The sequence below is a fragment of the Lupinus angustifolius genome, chromosome LG02 (assembly GCF_001865875.1).
Source record: "Lupinus angustifolius cultivar Tanjil chromosome LG02, LupAngTanjil_v1.0, whole genome shotgun sequence".
NCBI classification, from domain to species: Eukaryota; Viridiplantae; Streptophyta; class Magnoliopsida; order Fabales; family Fabaceae; genus Lupinus; species Lupinus angustifolius.
Window position 1 is genome coordinate 4,035,006 of NC_032010.1, and position 22,579 is coordinate 4,057,584.

Below are 22,579 nucleotides of genomic sequence, written 5' to 3' on the forward strand. Positions count from 1 at the left end.
ATACAATGAAGCCAATTTCACAATGGAGTACAATGAAATGAAAAAAAATCATAATACAATACAAAAACGAAAAACTAAAAAATGAAAATTGAGTAGAAAAATGAAAGATGAAAACAATAGTAAACATGAGAATACAATAAAAAAATGTGATATTGTTTATACTCACTCTTAGCCGTAATCAGTTACCAAATTTGATTTTGATTTATTTGAACCCTAGTTTGAGAAAGATGACTTACTTTGTTAAAAGAAAAAAAAAGTTGTATTTTTTGAAATAAAGCGTAGTTTAATATTTTACTCATTTACTTTAACTCTTGGTTAATATTGTTAGATCAATGGAATGTATGTATAACTGTTAAAAGAGGCAGAATAATATATATTGTTTCATTAAAACTGTGGGAGGTCCATATAATTTACTCAAAATTTTTTAAAGGAAAAATATTCTTTTTTGCACTATCATTACTTTAATATCTCCAATTTTGTGGGTAGTTTGTTGTGAAACTATGACCAAAGTTCAAATGTTAGTGTCAACCAAATAATGTGGCCTAATTTTGATTAGGCATGATTATGAGGGTTCGAGTTTTACCTTCCTCAACCGCGAATTCCTAACCCTAAACTTAAACCATGGGGGGGGGATCACATCCTCGTCTTGTCGGGTTTTGAGTTTACTTCAGTTCTTTCCTCGACTCTCTCTTATACACACACATATATATAAGAGTATTTTCATAAAATTCTTATATCTAATCTTATGTTTACATAGGGCACTCAAGTGAGAACAATTCTCATATAAAAACTATTAGAATAATAAATTTAGGTCTTACAACCAATCATGAATGGTTAGAATTAAAAGTTCGTCATCGGTCACATGATAGTCATGTGTTTGTACCTTTTAATCTTGACCGTTCAAATAAGATCTAATGATTCAAATTAAATGTTTTCATTTCTCACAATAACATATCATTCTCTTGTGAGTCACTCTATATATATATATATGAGATGAATTTGAGTGTCCTCAATACCTAGCTCGATGAGTAAAAATAAACACATAAAAATGGAATTTCATCGTCAAGTATCCAATGATTCAAGATATATTGCATATTGCATTGTCAATTTGGCTTATCCTACCCGTGTATATGCAATGCCCACCTAATTTAGGGCAGAAATGTGCATACCCATTTGCGAAAATGACATGAAATATCATATCATGCCTTCCCTAAATATGAGTAGGACGACTTGCACCGTGCCACTATAAAATAAAAAAAAAAAAAATACATAAAATTTAAAGATAATCTTATATCATTCCCACATTTTTAAATTTAACACAAATTAATATTAATTATCATTGAAATTGAATGATAAATCAAAACTTAATACTTAATAATTAAGATTATATGCCATCTAACAATCTGCCTTGCCCATTAAACAAAGTAGACATTTTGAGTGAATGAAGACATTTTTGACTCTCCACTAATCCAACAACTGCAGGGGCAAGGCCCATGTGCTAAACCAACCTAATTGCCACGAAATATAACCTTTCCTCTTTCCCCCCCACTTTGTTCCCTACTCCCCATTGGTGGAATTAAGAAGAGAAAATGCCTAAAAAGCCATAAGATAATAAAATTATTAAGAGAGAAAGAGAGGCATTTTGGTATCAAACAAAAAACAATAATTTTATTGAGAGAGTCTGAGACTCTGCCCCTCTTGTAAAAACCCTATTCAAGATTTTTCAACACGCGTGCTCATCAAATTCATCACCATCATCTAACATAGACCCCATTCAGGTTCAAAGTTCCCACCTTTTTTGTCTCTCCAATTACCCACTTTTATTATTTTCCATTTTTTTAATTGCCAATATGTTAGGGTGTGCTTTTTCTGTGATTTTTTTAACTATGGAATGGTAAAGTTGTCAACTTGATTGTTCCCCACCATCTGAAATATGTTAGTTTATGAATTTTATTTATGGGGTTTGGTTTTTATATGAGTTTATCATGTTTTATTTCTCTGGGGATTGAATTGAATTGGAAGTTTTGGTAAAGGTGAGATTTTTGAAGCATGTGTAAAAGTAGATGCTATTCAGTGAATGTTTGTGTCAGCTTGAAGTTAGTTATTACCTTGTTTCAATTATCAAATGAACTGAACTTATTATCTTGATTTTCACTTTCTGTCCTTGAGTGTTCAGTGGATGCTTGTGGTTTTTGAATATGGATAGGGTAACATTTCTTATCATATTATTCTGATCTGATTTTTCTATTATTTTCTATATTCTTGCTTTGATAGATTCTACATAGAGGGGTGCTGCTGCTTATAATCTCCGGATTATTTTAATTTTGGAGAGTAAAAATTTAATGGGGAGATGTGATTGATTGTTGTAACCTAGCTGAGTCAGTTGAGTGCTGTGAAGTGGGAATGCCTAAAGCTGAAGTTTAAGGAATCTGGTCTAGTGTCATGAAGAAGATGAAAAAAAGAATTTTAGCTTCGCAAAACGTTGATTATTGTAAATCTGCTGATTGTCAAGATAGACTTGGTGATTTACCGGATTGCCTTATCCATCATATTTTGTCCTTTGTGGAAACAAAGGATGCAATTCGAACTTGTGTTTTATCAAAAAGGTGGAGGCATCTTTGGGCTTCAGTTCCCTGCCTGAACTTCACCAGCAAATCATTTGCTCGGCTGGTTGATTTCAGGAAATTTGTGCTGTGGGTCCTATCCCATCGCGATTCTTCCCAGGTCAAAGTTCTTATTTACTCTCGCTTCGGGGTAGATTATGCGACAGATCAATATCTATTGAATAGGGTTATTGAATATGCAGCAGTGCATGGTGTTAAAGAAATCAGAATCAATCTTCAGGCAAAAACTTTTGGCAGTCCACCGGTTGAAATCCCCTTGGCTCTATTTGCTTGCCGATCCTTGAAAATGCTTGAGTTTAAAGATTGTCATCCTACAAATCTGTCATCCCCTATAGGTTGCAAATCATTGGAAATATTGCATTTGGAACGATTCTCAATGCATCCTGCTGCGGCTGACTTTTCAAATCCATTTGCAAGTTTGGCAGAACTTTTTGGTTTTACAACATTGACAACTTTGCACCTAAGCAGCTTCAGTCTGTGTTACACAGGGATTGACTGTCTGGATCCTTTCAGAAATTGTGTCAATTTGAAGACTTTGCACTTAAGTGAAATGTCCTTTCAGTCAGATCTGAACCCTAGGGATTTCGTGATATCCGCTCCCCAACTAAAGAACTTGAGTCTAATGTGCAACCGCTTTAAATGCAAGATTATAGTCGCTGCACCGCAGCTTACCAATTTCAGCTACTTATATTCTACACCTTGCGCCTTTTTTGAGTTTGGTCTTCCTTCCTTGGATGGCTTGACCATTGATATTCATGAACCACATGATCAGTTGGAAAAGTCTCATCACAAGAAGAGGCAGGAGACGTTACATGGTTTGATCAATATGTTACGGGGACAATGTAATGCTGAAGCAGTGAAACTATCCTTCTGCACTGTTGCGGTATAGAGAAATTTCTGTGTTTTTTATCTGTGTTTGTACATGAATGCTCACTTGGAATGTGTATGTGTATTTTGCATGACATGTGTGTGAGAGAGTATAGATTTTTGTTTTGAATACTTTCAAATATAGTTTGGTTTCTCTTAGCGTTTTTTCTGTTTCCCCCTCTTTTTTCAGGTTACCTGTGGGACTGCAATCTTGTTAAAACCAGAATGTTTGTCTTTTAGTAAATTAAAGTCATTGAATTTCGGGGTCGGATCAACATATAAAATCTTCATTAACAACCTTGACCATATAGCTGCCTACTTCCGCAATTGCTCTCAGCATGCAGACTTTGAGATAGTGACTATTTAGAAGGTATTCATAAACCCCCTTCATTCTTAAATTAGATATTCTCTCCTTATTACAACTGTTATGGGTTTTTGGAGCTTATTTCTTATGCTAATGACATTCTTTAATTTGGTCCTTTTAGCTGATCATTCCTCTCCGTAAAATAAATATTACTTTAATGATTGGCTATAGTTTGTAATTTATGGATAATACTCAATTCCATTGACCATTTTCATGTTCTGCAAGGTCTTGAATTTGTGTGCTCATATAGTTTTTCTATGTCCCTTGATACACTTTGAGACAGATAAATATTCGTCACCTTTAATTTTTGTTTGGAAATACCATTTTTCACTTCTTTGTTTTTTGCATGTTCAAAAAGTTTGACGGATCATTTAATATGCTCTCTATTTGCATTATTTTTCGTAGTTTTTTACCGTAAAAATATAAATTACATCAACCAGATCACATATGTTCATCTTTATTACTTTTGGATTGATGCTATTATTTTATTTATAGAAAACAATACTGTTTAATGTATTAACCAAACCAGATAAGAAAAGAAAGATAGAACTTAATTGCTATCGAATCCTTCACTGGTGGGTCGTCATTCTCACGAATGGAAGAAGCATAACCCCATCCCTGTGAACAGCATCATGGTCTTATCTTCTTTCACTTTGATATCATGTTTGGTTCTGCTGCTACCTTCCTCTTGATGTTGATTCTGAACATTGAAATGTTTCTGAAGTCTGTTATTGTTTCAGTTTTGTGAACTGGTCTTGAAAACTGTTCGAAACAGTTTTGTCAATTCATTGGTATTTTTCGAATTGAACCCAACCATGTCCAGCCTCTCTGATCTGTGAAATTTGGATGGGTTTGATTTTTTTAACTGATTTTATTTAAGTTTGTTTATATATAAAACTGGTTCTGTTCAAAAAATGGATTGTATATCCTGTTCAAATTTGTTTAGCATGGAAGGTTGAACTAAACTGCACCTTCCCCACTGCTATGCAACACTAAGTTCTGACACTATTTCCCACCTTTGATTTAATGAGAACCATAGTTTTGCATTTGAGTTTTCATATTGACTAGGAACTTTGGGTTGTAAAAAGGTTATAGAATGCTATGAAGTGGGAATATTATCATGTTATTTTTGTGAATGTTTAGGAGCGAGATAAAAATTGGAGATCATACCATACCACAAGTCAGTAAGTTTAAGTATTTTTGGTCAATCATACAATTCAATTGGGAAATTGAGGAGATCCAAACCATGTGATTCAAGTGGAATGTATGAAATGACATAGTGCTTATAGTGTCATGTGATATGAAATGACCCAATATGTTATATGGATCGAATGTTGAGCGGTGAAAATGAAATGTCAACAAGAGAATTAACTCAATGTAGCATAGATGAGAATGTTGCTTTGGATGAGTGGACACATACAAGATATAATTAGGAAATAATTCATTAGAGAGAAAGTTGGGATATCTCTTATTATAGAAAAGATGATAGAATCACACCTTAAGTGAATTAATCATGTGTTAAGGAGACTGTTAGACCCCCTAGTAAGAAGAGTAGAACAAAATAGAGGTTAATCTAATTTCTAGAAGCAAATGGAGGCAGAGAAAAATCATACACGAAATGATTAGAAAAAATTTAGAGACTAGTGTTTTGTCTGTGGACATGATATATGATAGAGCCTCGTGATGTTGTTCAATTTATATATCTAACCCCACATAATGGGTTGTTTAGGAGCAGCAATTACTAGTAACTAATTAGTATTGCAGTGTAGTGTGACTATATTTTTGGAGTGACTTGTATAATGAGGTCATTGATAATGACTCCTTTAATTGATTTTTTTGGACTTTGGTAATAGATTTCAATTTAAAATCTTTCTAAATTAGAATATGAGAATAAAATTATTAATTTGTCCATTTGTTATAAATTGAAGGATAATTTGCACAGGAGGTTTTGCTGCTGCTGCTGAGGTGGAAGTTAACCCAATACTTGGATATTTATAATCTAAAGAAGGAATAGTATTTGGTATATTTTGAATGGAAGGGATTGGGGAATACTTGTATATGTGGTTGATTTTAGACAGCATGATATACAGTGAAATAGAAATTTAAAGACTTTTTTCACATTGTCTTATCTTTATTCTCATTTTATAGCTAATTTTTCAGCTGAAAAAAAGAAGAAAATGGGCTGAATATACTGACCATTAATTATTTATTTTCTTTAGTATCTCTTAGGAAAGTAAATGGGAAAAATGCATTGAGGTTTATGAAAAAGATAATTCTGTTCATTGTTAATGTTGAGATTGCAATCAGCTAATGGAACGTACTTCCATTTTGAATTGTAGATTAATATTTTGTGATAATGATAGATTTAGTTTTAAAGAAATAATAGTTTGGATATTTTTATTCAACTACCAATTGTTCACTGTATATATAAATAGGCACTTGAATTATATATATCAAAATTGAACTCTACCATCTTCCTAAATTTGGATAACATTGAAGTAATCTAACAGCATTTTCTTTCACTCTATGTATGAATTGTGTTTGTTGCTTTTGGAGCCATTCATAGCCATTTCTGATTGCCTATTTATTCATCTTGTGTCACTTCCATTTATCATTGTCACAACTATAATGCATGTTGAGACTAGTATATTAACCTTCCATGAGGTGTGTTAGGTCATTTGACCTGAAGCCAGTACAATCTCCAACATGAAGACTTATATGTTTTGTGGTAGTTCAATGTTACTTTTAACTAGGTGGTCACAAAAGGTTGTACTGAATATATGCAACTAATGTGAGTGGGATTTGTTCGACTAGTTTGACCCGTTGATCGATTACAATAGCTATATTAATTCATGCTCTCAAACAAACTCTTAGCTGGTCCATTTTGAATCATCTAAAAAAATTATTCTTGATATCTAGTAAATAAATGCATAATAAACTGTATAATGATAATTGAGGAAACTAGGAATTAATATCTACTAAATGTCATAATAAAAAATTCTTTAAATATTTTTTGTTCTTGATATCTATTTATACGAGAAGAAATGCTATTATATGGAATTCTAAGTATAAAAATTAATCTTAAAAAACGAGGGACAACTACATTCATATATAGATAAAGAGATAAATATAAACATTATAATGAAAAATGATATATTCTCCAAATAAATCCTCTTTCATATGTTACAAATTAATACTTTATTTATTAAAGATTGATTTACAAGTGACATATGCCACTTTCTTGTGGTAAGAGGATTTGTAGGAGAATTTAGTAGGAAAATGTCATTACTCAGAAATAAATATATATATAAAGTTCCCAACTAACAAATTGATATGATAAAGATATACACCGTTACTAACTGGTTTAGAGACACTCCCTTCACTTGAGTTTTTTCATGCAAAGTTATATTTGGTGGTGTGACCATAATTAATTCCCAAAACTACTCCATTCATCCCAAAAAAAATAGTAAAAATATACACACAAAAAGGTGTCTCAAATTAAAATTATGATAATGAATAAAAAGGCTTAAAAGTTACATAAGCATATATAATTGAATAATGAATGACAAATACATTGAATTATTGATTTGATGATTGATCTCTCTGACAAAACACTAAGTGTGTTCCCTTGATTTTGTCTTTACAAAATTTCATCATCTTTATAAGGCTTGGAGAGAATATAAGTTTATCAGTAGAAACTAGCAACTAGTGGGAGAATATATGTTTTTTTTTGTGTTTTGACCAAATACACTATGACACATAAAATATAGCAGCACATAACAAAAAACAACAAATTTGATCTTTTACATCACATCACCAATTACTTCTTTTTCTCTTTCTAGAGAAAGAGTGTAGAAGAAATATTTTTCTTAAATAAAAGCCATTTTTCCCAAGCTTCAATGGAATCCAAACATGCTACATCCACAGTTCCACACACCAGTCATCTAAGAGTTTAGCTTTGTCTAAAACACCCAAAGCTTCATCTAAAACTTCAGCAACAGTCTATAAATTCAACTCAATCTTATTTGAAAGACTTGGAAGAGATTATTACATCAACATCTATGAAGACTATAATTCTTTCATGGACTTTTTCTTCCCCTTAAACTCAGGGAATATTCCATTAATCTACATAAACTTAACAACATACAATGTCAAACCATGGAAAAAAAAGTTAAACAATTACTTTGGAGACTGTTGAGAAGCATCCTTTTGCTCTTGTTTTGACCCTGACACGGCTGCAGTTGCGGCTGCTGTCATCGCAGCTGCAGCTGCACCCAATTTTACACCACCTGCAGCCTTCATTGCACCTGCTATTTTAGCAAATGCTGCTATGCCTCCCACAAATAAAGCCCTCAATGCAACTGTTGGTTTAACTGCCATATCTACCACTTGCTACCTGCAACAAAAACAAGTCTAACTAATGTCACCTAACAAACACCAAATAAGTTCATTACACCATTTAGGATGATAACAACATGCTGCACCAACATGGTTTCCATCAATCCAGCAATATCAAGAACCTAAACGCGTGCCGACTAATTATGAACATTCTTGATATGCATTTTTTTACAAAAGAAATATCTTGGCAAAGTAACAGAGGTCAAGGTCACAATAATTTAACACCTTCTAACAGTATTTTTGGGGTATTACAGTTGAAGGTAAAACAATTTCCAGAGAGAAAATCTGGTGTTCATAATCATAAGAAAAATTATTCGCATAAACCAACCTATCAAGTCCAATTACAGAATTATGAAACCTCGCAATCTGATAATGTGTATTCTTAACAAATGTTGTAAATTCCGTCAGATTAAACATTTGGAAAGTAATATGGCGAATGTTATTTTAAAACCATATACCATCCGTTATGAAAAATGGTTTATTTGAACTTTTTGTTTTTGATAAAACTTAGTAGCATTGATCAATTCATGTAGTTGATCCCTCCTAGTGAAATAGGATCGGGTTGTTGTATTCCACCCATTTTCATCAAAGAGTTCAACCACATAAGTAGCATATCCTTCACACTAAAGATGCATCTATAATTTGGATATCCTAGAAAATCATAAAATATAAGTTTCCTTTGCAAATAATGATAAGCAGAGTTTAAATTGAAAGCACTGATGTTAATCAGATATCTCAGTTCCTGAGAAAATTGGTATTTGTTGTAGTGGTTAAATCTGGGTGGTGCAGTATGATTCTTGTTCACTTCAATCCTTTCAAAAACCAAACCTTATTCCCTTATACAGAGGCGTTTGTCTCTATTAAAATTTTGAGCACTTATGTAATCAAATGGAACCTATAAAGTTAAAAACCACCTAATGAAGAAGATTTGGAGCTACCACTTGATGTGAATCATAAGATATAGAAAAGGGGACAAAGGCATCATCAAGATTCGAGAGAAAGCATAAATCCTCCCCATTACCTATGTGAATTTGGCATTTGCTTTCCTTGAAGCTAGTCAATAACAAAATTGTTTACACTAGAACTTCCTATGGAACTTTTAAACCTCAAAATGACCCAGAGTCAATCAATTTGGTGTTGAAAGGTATATTGGATTCAGTTTCAAATGACAACTATAGTCCATTGCAACAGTGGCTATTTGGAGGACAGATAGCCATATTTCTCCATTTTTGCATTGAAAGATCACATGCCATTAGGCAAAAAGGATCCATAACAAGTTTTTATTTATTAATTCCAACATTTCCTAACAGCCCTCTGTCAAATGAGCTGTTTATGCAAAGAACCTTACAACATGGATGTGTCAAATGATCCCACAATGCCATAAGAGCAGATGGTTTTTTCAATCATTCTATTTGCTATGAAGGCACCTAATTAGACTAGATTTTCAGAAATCATTTGTTGGAAGGTTTTGAGACAATTTTATATAAAGGTAAAGTGGGAGGACATACCAACAACAACAACCAAGTCTTAATCTCATTAGGTGGGGTCGGCTACATAGATCAAACTACGTCATAATACACTATCATAAATAATATCCATCGACAAAACATTGATCTCTAAATATTTCCTAATCGTTTTGCCTATGGTTTTTCTTGGTCTCCTTCTACCTCTAAAAATTGGATTAGGCTCTACTTGATCTATTCTCTTTATCGGAGCTTCCAACAATCTTATCCACACATGTGTAAACTACATAAGGCGCGATTCTACCACCTTTTTTACAATTTAAGGTACCCCAAATTTCTCACTAATACATTTGTCCCAAATCCTACCTTGTTAAGTATTTCCAATCATCTAACGCAACATTATCATTTTTGTTACATTGAGCTTATTCTCTTGTTGACATTTTACCACCTAACACTCGGTCCTATATAACATTGCGGATCTTAGCTGTGGAGCAAAATTTTCCTTTCTACCACATATGACACAGAAACCACTCCTCCTTAAGCTTTTTATTGAAAAAATTCGCTTCTGACATTAATTCTTTAGCTTCTAACAAAAAAAGTTTCAGCCGAAGTCCAGATTTTGGAGAATCACTTTTTTGTAAAGCCAAAACAAATAAGTACTAAGTGACTTAAAATTCACCCTTTTGATCATTAGCAAGTCATCTCAAGAAGGACTCAAGTTAAGGGAAAACTAGTTGCATTCACATATGTAGGATTCACTTTCAACTTTGAAGAATCAAATTCTGAAATAACAAACTACCATAACCAATTCTCACTAAATAAGACCAAACCTAAACAAAATTTTAACTCAATTCATATATTGAATAAACTCTTCAAAAATTAATATTTTCTAATCTTTGGGTTTCATTGTAAACCTAAAACACAAGTATTTTTCACCCCACATAACCCAATAAAATGAAAATACAAATGAAACAAAAAGGAGAGCAAATTAGATAATAATGAAACCTGAAATTGGAATTGATAGAGGTGAAAGATGAAAACTTTGTGGGTAATGGAGAAAGGCGCAATGAAATTGATGCATTTTATTTCCTTTTGCTAAACAAAACGCTAACAGGGCTGTTTTTGGTTTGTAGAGAAGAAAATGGGCTTTAACAATTTTTGGGCCGAACACTAATTAGACAAATATGTATCTTCTTGAACAAGGTTAGGGTTGCAGTTTGAACTTTGAAGTAAGAACATAATATTTAGTTATGTATTGTTAATATAAGATTTACTTTGATTTTTTTAAGAATTAATAATGGTTAAATATATAGTAAATGATATGAGTAAATCACCCTCATTTACTTTCATTTCATTATACTGATTAGCTGCATAAGAAATAAGTAATCTTTTAAACAAAAAATGTGATAAATGCAATTAAGTTAACAAAACATGATATATTGTGTAAACAAGTCTAAATAATATAAAAATCAATGTATTTTATTATTTTTGGTTACAAAATACATCAACAATTCTAAAAAAAATATTGTTTAAATCATTCTTATAATACAGTGTAACGAACCAAAAATAATAAAGAAATATTGACTCATATATTATTTGAACTTGTCTCTAAATGTATCACATTTTTTGTTTAAAATATTACACTTGTTTCTTATGCTTAAAAAATTAGGAGAGGTTTGTGTAAGTATAAAAAAATAAGGGATGATTTATATAATTTCACTAAAACTAGTGTAATTTCCACTAATGATATTGCTTATAGACTGATATGTATTATAAGAGATAAATTACATGAATTTTATATAATATTATTTCATCACTAACTTTTCTAACTGTTTTAGCCTTTCAATCCCATCAGGAACTATAGCACCACCGCGCCATTCCGCCAACCCCGCCGGAAAAATACCACTAAGAACGACATTGCACAACCATTATCTGTAAGCTTACTCTTCATCTGCTTTTTTCTGACACAACCATTGTCTGATTTTGCACACCATTTGTTTGAGGAAATACCTGAACCTCGTGATTGCTGTCTGAAGTTAGAAAAAATGAATCTTTTTTGCCTTGTGAGCTTGATTATATACTTGTTGGGTTCTTCTTAGTCTATGCTTTGGGTTCAACGTGCTGATATAAATATTATCTTAGAAAGTGAGGCTCGGCGGAACCATAAGGTCGCATGTGTTGTCACCGGGAGATCATGGGTTTAAACACCGGAAACAATCTCTTCGCTTGCGTAAAATAAGATGCAATATTAAGATGGGGTTTAATTAAATTTTGCATAAAATAAGATGCAATATTAAGCTCATTCTTTTTTAAGTAGTTGTGCTTCTATTAAGAATAATACCAGCAGCTTTTATTAAGAATAATTATTGACAAAGATATTATGTATGTGATATGTTTTGTTTTCCATTAACAGTCTAGTGCATTGCAGAGTAACATTCATAACACTTTTTTAAAATCATGGCATTTAAGTTTCTATGAGGGGATCTGCTAAGGTAACTCTTCTATTAGTATGAAAGCTATTTCATTAATTCCTACTCTCTTCACATGGATTTCAGAATGGGAGGCAGTGAAGACGAGTCAATTTCTGACCTGAAGCAAGAAATTATACATAAATTTAAAGATTTCATGACAGGGTAATTGCTAACCTTACTACTTTCTGGCTTCTTCGTTTTTTATAGGTTGCCAAAATGATTGGTAAACATTTGATAATCTTAGTTTTTTATCGAGTAGATAAATTACAGGAGAAAACTTAGGTAAAGTTCTGAAGGTGCTTGTGATGTTGTTTATCAATAAAAACTAAACATTTCTCTTACTTTTTTTCCTCTCATTAATAAACAGTAAGAGAATAACAGTATGTGTTATACTTTTATTGGTGTACAGCACCACAAGCACCTAAATAACTTTATCTATGTTTTGTTCTAACCTATGAGTAAAGCTGCCCTGTGGACTGGAAACAACTTATTTGCTTGCGAGGGTAAAGCTGTGTTTATCTACCCTCTAGCCTTGTGCACTGGATAGTTCTTTCCTTTTTTGTCCTAACTTATATGCTTGCTTTGGCTGATGCTTCAAAATAAAAATTAAAAACCTTTTCGATGTTGTTCTTCTAAGGTTGAGAACTCCATTGTGCAGAGAATAATATTTTACTTCTTAAGAATGTGATCTTACAAGCATCATAGTATTTCTTAGAGTTCTCGAAGTAGCTTCAACTCAATAATCATATCAATGTCTACAATTCTAAATCTGTAACAAAATAAGATACCGAAAGAAGAATTTTGAATGGGTACAAACATTATCAGCATTAGTTATTGTTGTTTTGGAGGTCGGTTTGCTTTCATAAGCAAAGAGGATCCAGAAGTTTCAGGATAATTCCTCATCTAGTTCTTGGTTGTTGTCTTTGCTGTTGATTTGGTTGTATTTATTTAATAAAGACAACATAGAGGTTTGATTTTAAAAGACATCCTACAAACTACATTAACCCTAACCAGTACCACACTCTTAGTTGCTCCAAGATAATCAGTTCTGTAACCTGGATATGCAATAACGATAAGCCGATAAGGGATCCCTACTCCGAGGACTTTAGTTGGTGATAACTGGTAAATGGCAGACGTAATGGGAAGCAACATTAAGAGAGCTTGATAGTCAGGAAATGGAACTAATGCATGAAAGAAATTTTTTTCATGGTTGCTTGTCTGTGTATGTTTATATATTTTTGAGACACTGATAATACACAAATACTTTTGTCTTTGCTTTTTCTTTTGGAATCAGTGCTAGGACAGAATTATTTTGTACTTTTTTATCTCAAAATATATTTGCACAAGTTTATGTTTCTCAACAGCTACCATGTGATAGGATCGCAAAGCTTGAGGAGTTGGGAACTGCTGGAAGCAAGCTGCTGTCTGGATTTCAACGAGCACTTGGTAGTTTTACATAATCATGTTTACCACCTGTTAGTAGTTGGTGTAAGATAAAAATAGTGCTTGCTCATTCATTCTTCACCTTTTATCATGCAGAGTTTATTCGGAGGCCTCCTATAGATACAAATTCTAAATTAGTCAACAAGATAATTGAAGCCAATGAAACTAAGAGAGTTAAATCCTATGTCAATTCTGGATGTAGGAATCCCAATGATGGTGTCCAGAGTGTAACCAGTTGTAAGCACAACTATTCTCTCTCCCTCTCTATCTCTATCTCTATCACATTTTTCTTACTTTTTTGGTTAAGTTTAAGAGGAGGACAGTGTGTGATGTGCCATTCCAAAGTTAGGTTATGCCAAAGCCCACCTGAGGAATTCAGGGTGATACTTACAAATGACCTACCAATGTACAACTCTTTTTTAACATTCTAAATTGTGTCTAATATATTTTTTAAAGTAAACAAACAACTTTTCTGCATCTACGGTATGGTTGGTGCAATAGTAAGGTTATTGGTTTGTGACTTGAAGTCACAGGTTCAAATCCAGGAAATAGGCTCTCTACTTATGGAGGTATGACTATGTATATTTACCTTCCCCAGATCTCATTAATTGGGAGCCTCGTGCACTGGACCACCCTTTTTTAAACAAACAAGTTTTCATTATGATAGAGGATTATGACGTTGTTCGATCCTTGTACCCGACCCCACCTAGCAGAATAATAGCGTGTTTGTTGTTGTTGTTGTAAACAAACAAGTTTTCTGCAAGACTGTTAACAATTCACGATTCTTCTTTATTCAAATAAAAATGTAAACAAGTGATTTCTTTTTGTGTGCACTTTAAGTTAATATTGAATTTTGCAAAGCTATGATTATATCATAATTTCTCACAAAATTGTGCAGTCCTACAAAATTACTCTAACTTCTATTCACAAATTTTGTTCTCAATAAATGATCCTACATGTTTTTCATGGCCTGTTTGTGAAGCAACACGCTCGGGTCTGTTTATTTGGGAAACTAGAAATGTAGAAACAAGCTTTGGAAGTACTTAGCTTTTGTATAAGTGGAAGTAGGACAAAATATATGTGGTATAAGTTTAGCAAGAGGTAGAAAGATTGGGGATCATGTCATATCACAAGTGACAAGTCACTAGATTTAGGTATCTTGGGTCAATCATAGAAGACAATAGGAAATTGATGGAGATGTAAACCATAAGATTGAAGCGGGTTGGATGAAATGGCGGAGTGCTTCAAGTGTCATATGTGATAAAAATGTACCACCAAAGCTTAAGGGAGAGTTTTATCACATGACTATAAGAACTGCAATGTTATATGGGACAAAACGTTGGGCAGTAAAATGTCAACAAGAGAATAACCTTCATGTATCAGAGATGAGAATGTTCGTTGGATGAGTGGACACACTAGACAATATAAGATTATTTTCTTCACTTGTATTAGTCAGTTCACCAAATGTCTACCATTAACAAATTTTTGGTTGAAATCACTAGAACTAGACATATCTAGTGCCTTTTATTTATTGGATAAAGGACTCCTGCTTGAAACAGCACTATCAGATCATCCGTTATCAATTCTCAATTAAATTCGTTTTTCTAAAATTTATTGCTATTTCATTGCCCTGACTATTCCACTGTTTCAATAATGGCAAAATCTATATATGGAAGTGAACTCATGCAAGCATGGACTTCTTATCCATATAAGCGAAGGTATGGACTCATTTTTTTCATATGTTTGATCACTTATTGCAATATGCTTATGTTAGGCCCATATAAACTTATCTAGAAAGTTGAAGCATGGTGCTAGGCTTATACAAAACCATAATCCACTTAGTCTGGAATATACAATTCTGGACAGAATAATACGTTTTTTTTCATCAGTTGGCTGGTTTTCTTGCCCTTAAATCTATTCAATTTTGTAGTACACAACATACTGTACTTGTAATAACTCAGGCATTTGTTGAATATATATATATTTCTCTTGACTATAGGAAAAAAGAAAGTTGTTACTTTTAGTTAACCATTTCGATTGCTGGCCATTTATTTATGTTTGTCTTCAGTCTTCACTATGGCTTCTGGCTTCTTACTTTATGAAGACCCGTTGTAACTTGGAGGATGATTCTTTTCATTTGTCAATATTGCTTTCTGGATTTGCATTACTTTTCAATATGCCCTTCCTTTCCTTCATATCTATGCAAATTCTCTAGTAGATAGAAAGTAAAGTTGTGCTCCATAAAGAGGCTATCATTAGTATAAAGGCCCATAGTAACAAAATCAAGCCCCCTCCCCTTGTAGTGGAGCAATGGCTCCTATGAAGTGTATTTGTTTGTAAAGTGAAAAAGTTACTATCCACCTTTAATTTAATAAAGTGCGTTGTGATCTTAGCTCACTAAATGATCCAATAATATACATACACCATAGACCCCTACTTTCTCAATTTAGGGACAGATTTGCTTTAGAGAAGCTTTTTCTAAATTGTAGTTTGCTTATAACTTGTATGTATTCTTGGAATGTAAGGTAATGCAGTGGTCTTCTTGATTCATCTTGCCTTCTTTGTCTTAATGTGACAATTAACCAATCAAGTATGTCTTGCAGCCCAACAAATACTTAATAAACTTGAAGGTTTATTGGGTGATGTAACAAGTACTATACAGCGTATACATGGAAAATTGTTAGTCCTCTCAGATCATGATGTTGGTGTTGAATTGAATGAGGTGGAGACCTATAATGATTTGGTAAATACATTTTTAATGCATTCTTTCAAGTTTTTCCCCGTGTATCCCTCAGCCCCATAAAGAAAGTGAAAAGCCCGACATGATATATGTGGGCGAGATTCATATGTAATGCAAGGTCATTGTCCTCTTTTTCTGTTCTTTCACGAAGTTAAATATCTTCACTAGATTCATGCATTGCTTACATGTTCTTGATATAAATGTGATAATGAAAATTATGAAATTCTAGCTCACTTAAGAGTTACATCTCACGCAGGACGAAAATGGCGCTTTGTCATCAACTACTGATGTCACAACTACCAAACAACAGAAAAATACTGATGTCACACATTTAGCTACCTTGATGGCTATCTTGTACAGTATGGTCAAGCAAGACTATTTGATGCAGGTAATGATCTATTTGTGACCTTACAATCATAGTAATATTGAAAAATCTTAATCTTCCTTGTCAGTGTTTTAGCCGACCCCGTCTGGTGAGACTAAGGCTTTGGTTGTTATATTGTAGGAAAGAGTTGTTTCTGCATTAGATCTCAAGTTGTCATCAGAAGAACTTGAAAGTTATTGCCAAATGTGGTCTTTGTGCCCCTTCATAAATGATGAAACGGTGCGTCAAGCTTGGGAACTTATTCGGTGATCAGTCATTTGTTTCTTACTTCATAAAATGATTTACCAAAAATTTATTTTGAATCTAAGTTAAATTTATGTTCTGCCTTCTTGAGTATTAGAAAAAATTGAAATATTTTTGGATAAGATTTCTTCATCCAAATTCTCTTGGCAAGAATCACACACTATGCAACATACTTCTAGTTCCTGAAAATAGTTCAGTTATTGCTTTAGAGTGAGTGTGAATCTAAAAGTCCCCACTTAATAGAATGAAGAAATCAGAAGTAAAGAGACTTTGTGAGGATAAACTCTTTGAACTTGATTTGATATCTATTTAGAAGAGAGTTGGTCGAGATCAGGAGTGGCCAATCGAGTAAAGAATACTCTGAGCCTGACTAGGCTTATTGTGGAAAATTGCTCATGCTGAGAGAGTCTTGGGTTTCGAGAGGCGAAGGTGTAAGAATACTGACTTGAGCATCGAAGCGAAGATGCAAAAGAATGCTCGGTCAGCCTCGAGATGTAAAGAATACATGTAGCCTTAGGAGAATATTTATGCATTTTAAATGGACTAGTGGTTGATATCTTTGTAGTTATTAAGGTTGGGATGTAATTTATGGTGGCTGTGAATGAATCATGGTAATTTTTTTGTGAGATCTTCAATTTTGAGCTCATTCTAATTGATTTTATTTAACTTGTAGTTCAAAAGATTCACAGAACGAATCTTTTTTTATCGATCTAATTTTGATTTGTAAATTTCTAAGAATCCCTTTTGTGTGGCTAATTTTTTCATGCATGGTAAATATTTTTGAAGTTTTTGGGAATTCAAAATTATTTATCTATTATCACTTTTTAGTTTGACAATATATATTACAAATATCTAAGACAATTTTCATAATTTATTCTTGAATAATTTTTAGGTTTAACTTATAATTTTTTTACTTAAATAAAAATTGGTCCCAGGTTTATGAATTATGATCGTAAGTTGATCATATTTTTCACTAATTCATGCACTTTCCCAAATTGTGTTCAAATACTTTATTTGATTGAACTACGAATTAATACAACTTCAAAAATTTAAGGAACATAAAAGGTAAAGTATGATCATGATCATACATATATTTTACCAAGCTATTAGAGAAAAGATGATTTCCACATTAAAAAAAACTAAGGAAATAAATCGGCATCCTAGCATTAAACATAAATGTGAATGTGATTTTGTTTTTTTATTTTACAAGATAACAGGTTGTGTAGTAAAAGTGTAAATGTTCTTGACATTGTAGTATAGTACATTATTTATCATTGTGTTAAAAATTATTCACTATAAAGTAAATGTCATAAAAAAAAAGTAAATGATATGTGTTGAGTGTTGACAATTTAAACTTTTTACATCATCAATGAATATTCATTGAACTCTCTTTTATTTATTGCAAAGTCAAATGAAAATAATTAACTTTATTGATTTTAAAAAAATAATAGAAAAATATGAAGCTGGAAACTATTTTAAAAGTTTCATAACTTCAAACTAAAAATCATTCCAAAGAGAAGCAAAAACAATTTAATCCTTAGTACCATTTCTCTCTCTTTTCCAAAAACATAATTTTCTCTTAACATCTCTCACTTTTTTTTCAAAAAAGAAAAAAACTTCTTATAACGAGTCAGGTTATCGCTTTTGTTTATTTAAAAGTAAAAAGTTCAAAACACTACAAAGACTTGTTCAAAAGATAAATGAGACTAATTCAAATTAACAACGGTGTAACTTACAATATCTTGAAGAAAAAACATAGTGTCAAATTAAAGTGTAGCATATAGATTTTTATTTTGGATTGTTTTTTTTTTCAATATCCAAAACACACACAAAGTAGTATTTTTTTTCCCAACAAAACTTTCGTGTTATGCATTCCCCTTATTTATATTGTGATATGTGACTAAAAAATTATGTGTATTATTAGTCATTGATATATAATACACATAGTCTCTGATTAACATTTATCTTTTATAATAAAGTTTCTACCCACTTCACACATAATAATAAATTTGAAGTAACCCCAAATGAATTGCTCTTTTTAGTTTGTATTTCAAATTTCAAACGGGTAATATTAAATATATATATTTTAATAAATAGTTATCTAGAGGATTTGACTTGGCTTTCAAAACTGAATTATAATTAGTAGCATTTGGATATCACACTAGCAATGTACATATCTAATTAACAAAATGAATAAGACCAATTGAAACTTAGATGAATCATTTTAATTGATTTGGATCCTCTCCGATAGTTGTATCTCTGCCACAGTTACTTTGCAAATCAAACAAAAAAAAAAGCTATTCCCTATACTTTTCTAGAAACATTGAAACTTAAGGTTATCTAGTAACATTTCTAATTAAATACAAGGTTTTGTCAATCTAAACTTTAGTTTAAAATGAGTCGGTCAATTGTATCTAACATCAAACATAACATTATCTTTCTTTAAACTAGGTTGGAGGATAACAAAATCATTAGTATTTAGAATGAAAAAATAAATGCCAAACCAACAATTTCCTATAATATGACACATTCCACTCACAGAAATGGATTCTGTTACACCTCTCTGTCTCATATATCTATATTTCTACCTATCTTTCCTTCCATTTCTCTCCATCTCTCATTTCCTTTTTCCCTCATTTCCATTATTCTGTTTCATCCTTTAACAATGCTGAGAAATTAAGGGGAGAGAAACCCTCCAGAATAAGTCCCTTCCCATAGGAAACGCAGCTGATATCTCACATTCACACCCTTTTTTTCTTCCTGTTTTTCCCTACACAAACCATGAACTATAACAACAACAATCCAAGAAATGGTAACAATACAACCCAGGCTTGCGCCGCGTGCAAGTACCAACGCAGGAAGTGCGCGCCCGACTGCATTCTTGCACCTTATTTCCCTCATGATCGCCAAAGGCAATTCCTCAATGCCCATAAATTATTTGGTGTTAGCAACATTACCAAGATTATTAAGTTTCTTGAGCCGCACGAGAAGGATCAAGCCATGCGCACGATCATTTACCAATCCGATATGCGTGCGAATGACCCTGTAGGTGGTTGTTTTAGGCATATCCAAGACCTCCAAGCGCAGATCGAATACTATCACGCAGAACTCGAATTAGTCCTTCAACAACTAGCTTTTGTTCGAGCGCAGGCTCATCAACAACAACAATCTCAACATGTTTACAATCCAACAATGAGTAATGTTAATGTTGGTATAAATGGAGAGGATGTTATGAGTGCTAGTGATCCTTTGAGCTTGTATAACGCGCCCCTGACGAATCAATATCATTATATTTCACAAGTGCCACAACATGAACATTACATTATGTTGCCAGAGACTAATGAGAATAATTGCAGCAATAATAACAATAATGCCGCTTTGCAAGAACATGTTAATGCGTGGACGATGCAGAATTCGATGTCTTTATCATCGTTGTCATTGCAGGGACAGAATAGTAATGCAAGTGTTGGCGATGAATATGATCCTAAGCCAATGCTTGAGATACCTTGTGATGAAAGAAATGAACTCGGATTCGAGGTCGAAAATCTAGTCCACCACAGGTTTGTCTATCATTAACACTATGCATGTTTTAATTGTTGATCATTGTTGTAAAAATTTATGTTCTCGTTCTAATTGATCTCAGTCACATGTACTGGGTCGCCCTTTTTATTCTAATTGATGTGTTAGACATACAATTTGTGAAATTGCATGCATCTAGTTAGAATCTATATTCATTCATTGTCTTTCATATAATTTGGATTTAGTCTTTGATCAAATTTCTTTGGATCTTTGATCGTAGGATGTAGAAAGGCATCATGAATTCCAACAACAACAAAAAACAAGAGTAGATTACTCCGACTAACCCTTGTAAGAGGAAAAAAATGTAATTTTTTAAACAAAAAATTGTGACGAAAGTAGATATATTGTTGGGAAGACAAACCCAAATAGGATGAGAGTCAATGTCTATTCATTATTTTGTTTAGTTACAAACTGATCAATAATTCACTAAAAACTACATTGTAACTAATAAAAACAATGAATAGATACAGACTCTTATACTGTTTGAACTTTGGGTAGAAGTGTAACATATATATCTGCTTCTGATTCATACAAATATGCATTATGATTGGAGTTATGACTATAATATGTTCTGTTTCTGATTCATACAGCAACAACATTTTCTAACAAAGTTTTATAATTAATATGCAGTGATGATGCAGTTTTATTTAAGATAGATGATGAGGTAATAAAGGAAGATGGTGATTACATTCAACAAGCTCAAGATCATGATCTGAAAGGTGCAGCAACTTTGTTTACTCTCACAAATTGTACTAGCTGAGATGTTAATTAGCATAGATTTTTAGAATATGATTTCACATTATTAGAATGTTTCTTACTCAATTTAGAGCTTATAATTTTTGAAACAATGATTAGATGAGGCTATAACTATAACATAACATCTTTCATTTTTTATTAATTTTATTTCTTCAAATAAATAAAATACCATATATCATATCTCATGCAGGTTTGGTTCATGAGAAAAAAGTATATGCATTTTCTGATAAAGTATGTTTGGATTCAAGAAGTAGAATGTTCCCTTAACTTTGGCTTCCTAATAATACCATGGGTAGGTGCACAAGAATTACAACAAAAGACTGAAAAAATGTAAGGAAAAAACTTGCAATGCCATAACAGTAAAAATGAAATTGAATCAGGGTGCTTCAAGAAAAATGAAATTTTGCATATCTAAAATAATAAGTTATATGATTTTGATATTGACATCCACTAAATAAATAAAGGATTTACTATGTATACACTGATAGTGCAAGTGTTTTTTTACACTGTCAGTACACAGATTTTAAACTCGTTGATAAAATCAAAGTGTGAAATTTTGCATCAAATAAGATATCCATGCTATCCTTTAATGATTTATCAAATTAATAGCAATCAGATTATTCATAAAATAATAAACCCAACGTTTTAATTGATAAGTAAGTTCAGGCTAGTATTACAAGTTGTACAACCCTATTTAACTTATTACCATATGTGTGAGCCAGTACAAACCATATTTTAGTATAAGGAGAAAAGTTAAATTCTATCCACCTATAATAAGTTAATGTGTCGGAAAATTTTTAATGAAAAAACAAAGATAACATTTACTGAAAGAACAAATATAGTAAATGTCCTGATATGATGATATACATCATTATGTTTGGATATATATATAGGAAAGAATACTACTTGTTGGATTTAAATATATTTCAGCTTCACCTTTAGTATTTGAGTGGGATTAACATCCCAATCCATAACTATAACATCACGATTACTCAAGTGTCTCTAAGCAGTAAGAAAATAAGATTACATCTTAACTACAAGCTATAGTTTTGGGCCTAATGGTAAGTGCTTGATGCCACAAATGGTATTAGACTGAGTCACAGGTTTGAATCCCATGACTAGAGCTTATATTGGGCTTTTGAATTTATATATTGAGAGTGGTTAACATCCCAAGTCATGGTACAAAACACCATAGTCCCTTAAGTATTTCTATTCCTCAAGGAAATAAAATTTAACTTGACTAACA

At 32.3% G+C, this 22,579-nt stretch overlaps 3 protein-coding genes and 1 long non-coding RNA gene across 9 annotated transcripts; 3 read left to right on the forward strand and 1 right to left on the reverse strand.

The window, feature by feature from the left end:
• Nucleotides 1,623–5,973, forward strand: LOC109333506 (putative F-box/FBD/LRR-repeat protein At4g03220). Of its 6 annotated transcripts, none has more exons than XM_019569028.1 (4): nt 1,625–1,778; nt 2,275–3,507; nt 3,682–3,861; nt 5,784–5,973. In XM_019569028.1, exons 2-3 carry the CDS (start codon nt 2,443–2,445, stop codon nt 3,856–3,858), a joined length of 1,242 nt encoding a protein of 413 aa, XP_019424573.1. In that variant the 5' UTR covers nt 1,625–1,778; nt 2,275–2,442; the 3' UTR covers nt 3,859–3,861; nt 5,784–5,973. The 6 variants fall into 6 exon arrangements, 5 of the variants coding, with proteins under 5 accessions (XP_019424573.1, XP_019424590.1, XP_019424591.1 ...); XM_019569045.1 differs by having other exon boundaries at nt 5,796–5,973; XM_019569046.1 differs by lacking the exon at nt 5,784–5,973 and adding an exon at nt 4,596–5,518.
• Nucleotides 7,725–10,834, reverse strand: LOC109333554. Its single transcript, XR_002106028.1, has 2 exons — nt 10,722–10,834; nt 7,725–8,251 (listed from the first exon to the last, which is right to left on the reverse strand). It is a non-coding gene; the product is annotated as an uncharacterized LOC109333554 (long non-coding RNA).
• Nucleotides 11,543–17,633, forward strand: LOC109333575. Its single transcript, XM_019569081.1, has 8 exons — nt 11,543–11,650; nt 12,272–12,349; nt 13,566–13,633; nt 13,727–13,867; nt 15,307–15,348; nt 16,234–16,373; nt 16,627–16,758; nt 16,876–17,633. The coding sequence occupies exons 2-8, from the start codon at nt 12,273–12,275 to the stop codon at nt 17,002–17,004; spliced, it is 729 nt and encodes a 242-aa protein (XP_019424626.1). The 5' UTR covers nt 11,543–11,650; nt 12,272; the 3' UTR covers nt 17,005–17,633.
• On the forward strand, nt 19,611–21,475 carry LOC109333569 (LOB domain-containing protein 22-like). Its single transcript, XM_019569069.1, has 2 exons — nt 19,611–20,558; nt 21,208–21,475. Exons 1-2 carry the CDS (start codon nt 19,780–19,782, stop codon nt 21,335–21,337), a joined length of 909 nt encoding a protein of 302 aa, XP_019424614.1. The 5' UTR covers nt 19,611–19,779; the 3' UTR covers nt 21,338–21,475.

Excerpts from the sequence above, each read along its gene's own strand:
- LOC109333506 (XM_019569028.1), top strand. The coding sequence starts at position 2,443 with ATGAAGAAGATGAAAAAAAGAATTTTAGCTTCGCAAAACGTTGATTAT. Across the intron at positions 3,508-3,681 it reads TATCCTTCTGCACTGTTGCG|GTTACCTGTGGGACTGCAAT; the intron begins GTATAGAGAAAT and ends CTCTTTTTTCAG.
- LOC109333575 (XM_019569081.1), top strand. The coding sequence starts at position 12,273 with ATGGGAGGCAGTGAAGACGAGTCAATTTCTGACCTGAAGCAAGAAATT. Across the intron at positions 16,374-16,626 it reads TGGAGACCTATAATGATTTG|GACGAAAATGGCGCTTTGTC; the intron begins GTAAATACATTT and ends CATCTCACGCAG. Across the intron at positions 16,759-16,875 it reads AGCAAGACTATTTGATGCAG|GAAAGAGTTGTTTCTGCATT; the intron begins GTAATGATCTAT and ends GTTATATTGTAG.
- LOC109333569 (XM_019569069.1), top strand. The coding sequence starts at position 19,780 with ATGAACTATAACAACAACAATCCAAGAAATGGTAACAATACAACCCAG. Across the intron at positions 20,559-21,207 it reads GAAAATCTAGTCCACCACAG|TGATGATGCAGTTTTATTTA; the intron begins GTTTGTCTATCA and ends ATTAATATGCAG.